Source organism: Mus caroli, chromosome 9 (assembly GCF_900094665.2).
Source record: "Mus caroli chromosome 9, CAROLI_EIJ_v1.1, whole genome shotgun sequence".
Classification (NCBI taxonomy): domain Eukaryota; kingdom Metazoa; phylum Chordata; class Mammalia; order Rodentia; family Muridae; genus Mus; species Mus caroli.
This window is the reverse complement of record NC_034578.1, coordinates 18,204,908-18,213,589: the sequence shown is the minus strand read 5'-3', so window position 1 is coordinate 18,213,589 and position 8,682 is coordinate 18,204,908. Positions and strand designations below refer to the sequence as shown.

The 8,682-nt window shown below is 43.7% G+C and overlaps 1 protein-coding gene and 1 long non-coding RNA gene across 2 annotated transcripts in view; both read right to left on the bottom strand.

Moving 5' to 3' along the window:
• Positions 1-3,848: 3,848 nt before the first annotated feature.
• LOC110301238 (zinc finger protein 709-like) overlaps positions 3,849-8,682 on the bottom strand; it is a 35,714-nt gene continuing 30,880 nt past the window's right edge. Inside the window, exon 5 of the mRNA XM_029482080.1 lies at positions 3,849-5,329. Within this exon, the coding sequence (XP_029337940.1) occupies positions 4,172-5,329 (1,158 nt within the window). The 3' untranslated portion in view covers positions 3,849-4,171. The remainder of the gene's footprint in view (positions 5,330-8,682) is intronic.
• LOC115031965 overlaps positions 7,217-8,682 on the bottom strand; it is an 11,125-nt gene continuing 9,659 nt past the window's right edge. Inside the window, exons 2-3 of the long non-coding RNA XR_003837621.1 lie at positions 7,460-7,586; positions 7,217-7,277 (exon numbers count right to left, since the gene is read on the bottom strand). This is a non-coding gene — a long non-coding RNA (uncharacterized LOC115031965). The remainder of the gene's footprint in view (positions 7,278-7,459; positions 7,587-8,682) is intronic.

Below are 8,682 nucleotides of genomic sequence, written 5' to 3'. Positions count from 1 at the left end.
GTGTTTGTGTGTGTTTCTGTATGTGTCTGTGCCTGTGTGTATTGTGTGTGTGTGTGTTCTGTGTGTGTGTCTGTGTATGTGTGTCTGTGTGTGTGTGTATTGTGTGTGTGTGCATGTGTGTCTGTGTGTGTGTATTGTGTGTGTGTCTGTGTGTGTCTGTGTGTGTGTGTGTGTATTGTGTGTCTGTGTGTCTGTGTGTGTGTGTCTGTGTGTGCTTAACTTTTCCCTTTCTTCCTTTTCTTCTCTTTCTGGCTCATGAAGGGTTGATGAACTCTGAGCCTCTTGCCTGGCCAGTGAGGAGCCTGTGAGTCAGAGAGAAAAACTCAAATAACCAAGCTTTTTTTCTTAACCCCCTGCTGTTATCAGCAGGAATTAACTGCCAGAGCCAGGGGCTTTTGGCCACAAAGTACAAAGAGTTAAGATATGAACTGCCAAAGATAAAGCAGATTTGGCCAGTTGCTGACCCCTACTTCCCTTTCACTGCCTGCCTCAGTTTACCCTGTGATGCTGGACTGGACGCTGGCAGGGCAAAGGCACGGGTTCCATTCTCAACTCCATAATACAAATAATAAAAAACACAAAAGGTGCCATAACTGAGAATAGACAAGAATAAGCATGGCACACGCACATGTTTATGGCAAGTACTTACACAGAAGGCAGAGAAAGGCTCCTCCTTCCTGCCCTACAGAGAAAGGCTCCTCCTTCCTGCCTTAAATAAGCTTCCCGGGGTCAGAGATAAGTGAGCCAGGCATGATGGTGCATGCCCACAACCTCAGACTGAGATAAGTGAGCCAGGCATGATGGTGCATGCCCACAACCTCAGACTGAGATAAGTGAGCCAGGCATGGTGGTGCGTGCCCACAGCCTCAGACTGAGATAAGTGAGCCAGGCATGGTGGTGCGTGCCCATAACCTCAGACCGAGGATTCTCAAGTGGAAGGATTACAAATTTGAGGCACTAGTACTAGATAGAATATCTATGCTCTCCCCACCAAAACCAAACTTAAATGAAGAAGAAGAAGAATGATTGAAAATCTATGGTGGGGTAGAGAGCAGGCTCAGTGGTTAAGAGGAGCCGCTGTGGTTGCAGGAGACCTGTGTTTGGTTCCCAGTGCTCCTGCTGGGTGACTTACAACTTCCTGTAACTCTACTTCCCAGGGATCCCAAACCTTCTTCTGTCCTCTGTGGACACCTGTATTCATGTGCACAGACACACCAATATGTACAACTAAAATTAAAAATAAATCATTTAAAAAATATGAATAAGGAAGACCTAAGATACAAGGAAAATTCTCACCAATAACTAAATTGTTGCCGTTTTAATAGCTCATTGCAAAAAATATTTAAATGAATATTTTTGTATTAGCAATATACTTCCCTTCACTGATGACTCTAACAGACTTCAAAAAGGAAAAGAAAAATTAGTAACAAGTTTAATAAAAACATTACTTATAAAGCCAGGTACAATGGTACACGCCTTTAATCCCAGCACTTGGGAGGCAGAGGCAGACGGATTTCTGAGTTCGAGGCCAGCCTGGCCTACAAAGCCCAGGACAGCCAGGGCTATACAGAGACCCTGTCTCAAAACACACACACACACACACACACACACACACACACACAAAGATTTTCCCCATCCAATTACATTAAAATATTAGTGCAGCAGGAGGCTTGTGATTGGACAGGGAAAAAGGAGGCAGAGCAAAGAGCTGCAGGGACAGAGAGCGACTCAGAGGAGCGGAGAGGAAGCCAAGATGGAGGCATGCCACGGACCACCCCAGCCGGGTATGGGGGTCCCTGGGATGTGGGCTCTCACGGTCAGGTGGGTAAGGATTTGGTGGTGAAAAACAGAAACAAACACANAGGCAGTTTGAATCTGAGTGTATTTTGCAGCTCTCGAGCAAGGGTTTTTATGCATAGAAAAACAAGTATTACAACACTGAAAAGCTGTGTTCAGTGAAGCAGTACAAGAGAACAGACATTGTAATAATCACTTGGCACAGCAAAATACAAAATCATTCAAGTATTACAACTTCAAAAAGATGTATTCTATAAAGCAGCCAGGTAGAACAGATATTATTATGATCATTTGATACATCAAAATACAAAAATCATCTAAGGCTACTGGAAAATTTCCAAGAACAAGCTAATGAATTTTTTATAATCTGTTACTATTTAACCTTTAGCCCCTGATCTTCTGTAACTCTTCCAAGCATAAATTTAAACTATTTTAATTCTTTCTATTTAAGGCTTTCTTAAATAAGACACCAAAACTTACTTCCAATGACACACATGCAGCCATATAAAATATTATCGTTAGGAAAGTTATATTTATCAATACCATCTTATTCATGGCATAAAATGAAGCACTGGTTTTCCCTGCGACGAGGTCATGTTTAGTGACTCAATCTCAAGGGATGGTTTCGTACCCATTACTCTTGCTTAAGATTCTGGCCTAGGCTATCAGGAACATCTGATACATAGGCAAAGGATTAGAAAACATAAAACAGATAAGTAGCCAAGAGAACTACAGCTTAATAATTTTTCTCCAGCGAAGAGTTCCACAACTAGTTGAGGTCAAACGCCTCAGTCTGTGGAACCTGTCACACAGATCCTTACTGGAGGTGGTGTGGCCGAGGCAGACAGACAGACAGAAGATCCTGATCCGTGTGCTTTTAAACAGCCATATGAAGTTATGATATCTTAAAGGATAGAATAATTGGGATAATTTGTCTAATCGAGGTGGGCATCTTTTATCATTATCAATTGGTTCTGAAGTTATTGTGTGGACATCTTGTGAACTGAGAATTTATTGTTACATAGATCTGACTTGTTAATTATAATCTTCTAGAGTTTTGTTTCTACTGGGTTGCTGGGTGTTGTGGCGGCTCACTGAGGGTGGACGGTCGTTGAGTGGGACTGGAGTGGCAGTGAAGGAAACTCGGGAGCTCCAGCGCCGCTGGAGAGTTGGTGGGCAGACAGTAGCTAGATGGAGTGCAGGAACTTGGTGGAACTTTTTAAATATTTCCCACAACACTACTGGACTAGAAAGATGGCTCAGCTGTTAAAAGCATTGACTGCTCTTCCAGAGGTCCTGAATTCAATTCCCAGCAACCACATGGTGGCTCACAACCATCTGTAATGGGATCAATGCCCTCTTCTGATGTGTCTGAAGACAGCTACAGTGTACTCATATACACAAAGTAAATAAATCTTTAAAAATATAGTAACTGCCAAAAACCCAACCAACCCACTACTTATTAAATTTATGTACCATTGTTTAGTGATGACTTTCAGAATAATCTAACCTCAATGCTCACATAAGCAAAAGTAACAAAAATCTATAGTCCAGAATCACAGCTTTAAGAATGAGCATATGGGGGGAAGGGGGGGCTGGAGAGATGGCTCAGTGGTTAAGAGCACCGACTCTTCTTCCAGAGGTCCTGAGTTCAATTCCCAGCAACCACATGGTGGCTCTCAACCATCTGTAATGGGTTCGGATGCCCTCTTCTGGTGGGTCTGAAGACAGTGACAGTGTACTCATATAGTTAAATAAATAAATCTTAAAAAAAAAAAAAAAAAGAATGAATGAGCATATGACAAAAAAAAAAAAAACTCCCTTTCTTTCATTTTACGACTTTTCAAAAATATGCATATACAAACTTACATGGAACTTCCTCATATTGTCCACACTTACAGAATTCCTTTCCCGTGGTTATCTTCATAAATTCACAATTTCTCAAATAAGTATCATGTAAATATTCAATAAGATAGGAAATTAATCATTCCTTTTCACTTCTTAAGGGTCCTCTTCACATGTTTGGAAGGCGCAGATTACTGATGGTCTCCCACAATGCTTGCATTCATCAAACTATTCTGTAATACAAGTTTGTGGTTTCCAGATAACTGAGCAACTGAGGACTTTTACACACTACTTAATGTACGGGGTTTATTTTCCCCTGTGTATCTATGTGGCCTTCTGAAGTTGCAGATCCACTGAAGGTTTTCCCATCACAGAGACACATACGGGTTTTTTTTCTGGGATTCACAACTAGAGAAATGAGAGGTTTTTCCAGTTCTATTTTGTTCGCAGTATTTCTCTAAGCAAGAGAGTATCTTCAAAGGGCAGTGGGACCATGGAAGGTTTTACCACATGACTTACATTTAAAGGATCATTGCCCATTATGAGTTCTTCCATGTATTCTGAAGGAGTGAGAACATCTGAAGGCCTTCCCACACTGCTGACATTCATAGGGCTTCTCTCCAGTATGAGTCCTTTCATGGATCCGAAAAGAATAAGAGCAACTGAAGGCCTTGTGGCACTGTTGACACTCATAGGGTTTCTCTCCCAAGTGAGTCCTCTCATGTATTCGGACAGAACTGGAGCAGCTGAAGGCCTTACCACACTGCTTACATTCATACGGTTTCCCTCTAGTATGTGTCCTTTCATGTATCTGAATGGAACTGGAGCAGCTAAAGGCCTTCCCACACTGCTGACATTCATAAGGCTTCTCTCCTGTGTGAGTCCTCTCATGCATGTGAAAGGAACTAGAGAAGCTAAAGGCCTTTCCACACTGCTTACATTCATAGGGTTTCTTTCCAGTGTGAATTTGTTCATGTGTGCGAAAGGAGCTAGAGGAACCAAAGGCCTTCCCACACTGCTGACACTCATAGGACTTCTCTCCCGTGTGAGTCCTCTCATGAAATCGAACAGAACTGGCGCAGCTGAAGGCCTTCCCGCACTGCTGACACTCATGGGGCTTCTCTCCAGTGTGTGTTCGCTCATGAATGTGAAATGAGCTGGGACAATCGAAGGCTTTCCCACACTCTATACATTTGTAAGGCCCGTTTCCAGTGTGCAATATCACATGCCTTCGAAAGCTTGGGAGAGAAATGAAGGCTTTCCCACACTCCTTACAATCATAAGGCTTCTCTCCAGGGTGAATTCTTTCATGTTTGCAAAAGGAACTGGGGAATCTAAAGGCTTTGCCACATTTTCTACATTTATATGGTTTTTCTCCCGTGTGAATCCTCTCGTGACTTGGAGACATGGAGCAACTGAGAGCTTTCCCACACTGTTTACACTCATAGGGTTTCTCTCCAGAGTGAGCTCGTTCATGGTTTCGAAACGAGCTGGGGTGGCTGATAGCCTTCCCACACTCCTTACATTTATAGGGTTTCTCTCCTGTGTGCATCCTCATGTGTCCTTGATAAGTGGTGTGATAAATGAAGGCTTTGCCGCATTCCTTACACGTGTAGGGCTTCTCTCCAGTGTGGGTCCTCTCATGTATTCTAAATGAACTTTGAAAGCTGAATGCTTCCCCACAGTCCTTACACTGGTATAACTTCCCTCTGAATCCGTGACTCTCCCACTGTGTGTGCTCACTATGACACTGCACGTGCCTCTTAAGAGAGGAACAACAGGAGTAGACTTTTCCACATATACCGCATTCACAGGGCTCTACTCCAGGGAGAAGATGCTGCTGTTTAAGAGTTATTCTTTGAATACTGCTCAGCTGTGTCAGTTTGAAAAGTTCTTGGTGAGCTGGATAATTGTAGTGCACACCTTTAATCCCAGCACTCGGGGGCAGAGGCAGGTGCATCTCAGTGAGTTCGAGGCCAGCCTGGTCTACAGAGTGAGTTCCAGGACAGCCAGGGCTACAGAGAGAAACCCTGTCTCAAAAAACCAAAAAAACAACAATGAAGAAAAAACCTATATAAAAAAGAGCCCTGGCTGCTCTTATGGAGGACCTGAGTTTGGCTCCCAGCATCCACATCTGGTGCACATAATCACCTTGGACTCTGGCTCTCCAGGGAATTTGATGCTCTATAGATTCTATGGGAACCTGCGCTTGTGCAAACATGCCCACATAGAGACACATAAATTAGGAAGAAGAAAATAACCTTTTACAAAGGGAAGAGAAATGGCATCATCCTCTTAGGAAGCTGGAGAGATAGATGGCGCTGTGCTTAACGTTACCTACTGATCTTTCAGAGCACCCGCATCTGGTTCCCACCCACACTGGGCAACCCACAATAGCATGGAACTCCAGGTAATCCATTTTCTGGCAATCCTCAGACAATACGTAAATATGCACAAACTCATAAAAGAAATATTTACATTCTTAACTACTTATGTGTATGCACCTGCCTGTATGTATGTGTACAATGTGGGTGCAGTACCCATGGAAAACAGTAGAGGGCATCATATATCCTGGAGCTGGAGTTACCAGAAGTTGAATCACTTGATTTCAGTGCTGAGACCTGAACCCAGGTCCATCACAAAAGCAGCAAGTACCTTTAACCACTCACTCAACTCTCCAGCACCAAAAACAAAATCTTAAAAAATCATGGACTCTTTCTAAAATAGGTGTTGAGGTTTGGTCTTTTGTTATTTATTGTAATGCTGAGTGTAGCCCCCAGGACCTGGTTGTCCCAGAGCCAAGACAGTCCGCATGTAGACTTTGCCACCAAGTTATTTCAGATTGGTAAATAAACATGCCAACTGCCAATAGCTGGGCAGAAGAGACATAGGTAGGTTTAGGTTTCCTGGCCTTGGGGTCTGAGAAGGTGGTGCAGGAGGAAGGAGGAGAAACCGCATGAATTATGTGAGCCATAAAAACATGGCCCTCACAGCTGGGCAACTGGGGCTCAGAGCAGCCCAGGTGAAACACAGCAGGTCATAAGTAATAACTCGGGGTCACTGACGGGAAAGTAGGTTCTAGTAGCATAGTGGGTAGGGATCCGCCTGGCTCTGGGACTGTTTAAGGCTTATTGTAAACATAAAGGCTGTGTGTGTCTTTTTTTTTTTTTTTTTTTTTTTTTTTTTTTTTTTTTTTTTTTTTTTTTTTGGTTTTTTGAGACAGGGTTTCTCTGTGTAGCCTTGGCTGTCTTGGAACTCACTTTGTAGACCAGGGTAGCCTCGAACCCAGAAATCGGCCTGCCTCTGCCTCCCAAGTGCTGGGACTAAAGGCGTGCACCACCACACCCAGCCTGTGTGTGTCTTTTATCCAGGATCTAAGGGTTAAAGACAGGGTAGAAATTCTGGGTTGAAATTATATAATTTCAACAACAAGATGTAATATGTATTTTACTTAAAATATAAACATTTATATTTTATATGATAAAAAAACATGAAATTGGAGTTTTGTTGTGTTTCCAGTGACATACTAAGACTCCATCATAGGACTCCAGCTGCTTTAATGAGTACAACTCACCTTAGGCTTCTTCCCTGAGCTTTGCACTGATCCCTAATGCTCTGGTCTTCCCAATTTTCCCCTAAAAGGAAAAAAAAAATTAAAAGACAGAAAAACTCATAGGTTCTAGGTCCACGAGGAACCATCATAATCTAGCATGCCTACTTACCAAAGCATTCCTTTGCAGCTGAATAGTGAAATCTCATTGAGGAGCAAGAGACATTTGTTCTTTAATTACCTACGGCTAAGAAATTTCACTCTTACCAACAGAAGCCAGGTTATGGACGGTTTCCTGCATCACATCTCGGTACAGTTCCTTCTGAGAATCGTCCAGCAGAGCCCACTCCTCATGGGTGAAGTTCACAGCTACATCCTCAAAAGCCACTGAGTCCTAAAACATCCCATGAAATGGCGAACATGACCACACTCACCTCACTCACATGATTCTGCTTCCTACAACACGTCTGTAACTCGGTCCTTAACTACAAGATCTGTCTATACTCAACTGCTCAAAATTTAACAACATGAGTACTTGCAAGTTATTTCTACTACAGGACTATGACCAGTCCAAGTCTGACTGTGCTCGGATAGGTGTATGGCTGCAGAGCATCCTGGAGAAGTTCTATATGAAGTAATATGGGGTGGTGAGCTGTGATAGGCAGTCTGGTGCCTGGCCCAGCTCAGGCCTAAAACCCCAGTGACCCAGCAGGTGACTGTCACCTGCAAGGAAAGGCAGGCATTTGGCCATGCCCCTTGGGTTCCTGTCACATAGTTACAGCCTCCCACAATGACTCCTGCCCCAGAGAGCTCAGTGGCCATCAGTCACATAGGAGCAGCGCCAAGCCCTCCCACATGCAGATAAGGTATCTCCAAGTTTCAGACCAAGCTAATGAGAAGTACCTACTGTCAGACCCTGACAGGTAGATAAGACTCCTATCCTGGAGGAATAAAGGAGTGAGAACCGCTCTGTTGTCTGAGAGCTTCTGTTGTAAGAGCTGTAACACTGCTGCTTGGGAAGAGTCTGCTCTCCTGAAGCGCCATCTGAAGCTCACCCACCCCAACTCCTCGCTGGCTAGTCAGACTCTCCTGGGCCCAGCTTGGCCCAACTCAGGGCAGGGGCATGTAGAATAACTGAGATGGCAATGGGCAGAGACAGAGGTGAAGTCAGCTGCAGGCCCATAAATTAAAAGTTTTCATTTTAGGTTTGAAAAAACTTTCATCTCCTGCTTTAGTATAAACCATATCACAAGCCATTCCATAAAATATATCAAATCTGTATGACAGCTTAATGGCACACTTAGAGAAGGAGAGTGGGAGGGAGGGAGGGAGAGGGAGGGAGGGAGAATGAGAATGAATATTTCTTCTATTATAGTTACACACATGAAAACAGAAGGCCAGCCGGGCGGTGGTGGCGCACGCCTTTAATCCCAGCACTTGGGAGGCAGAGGCAGGCGGATTTCTGAGTTCCAGGACAGCCTGGTCTACAA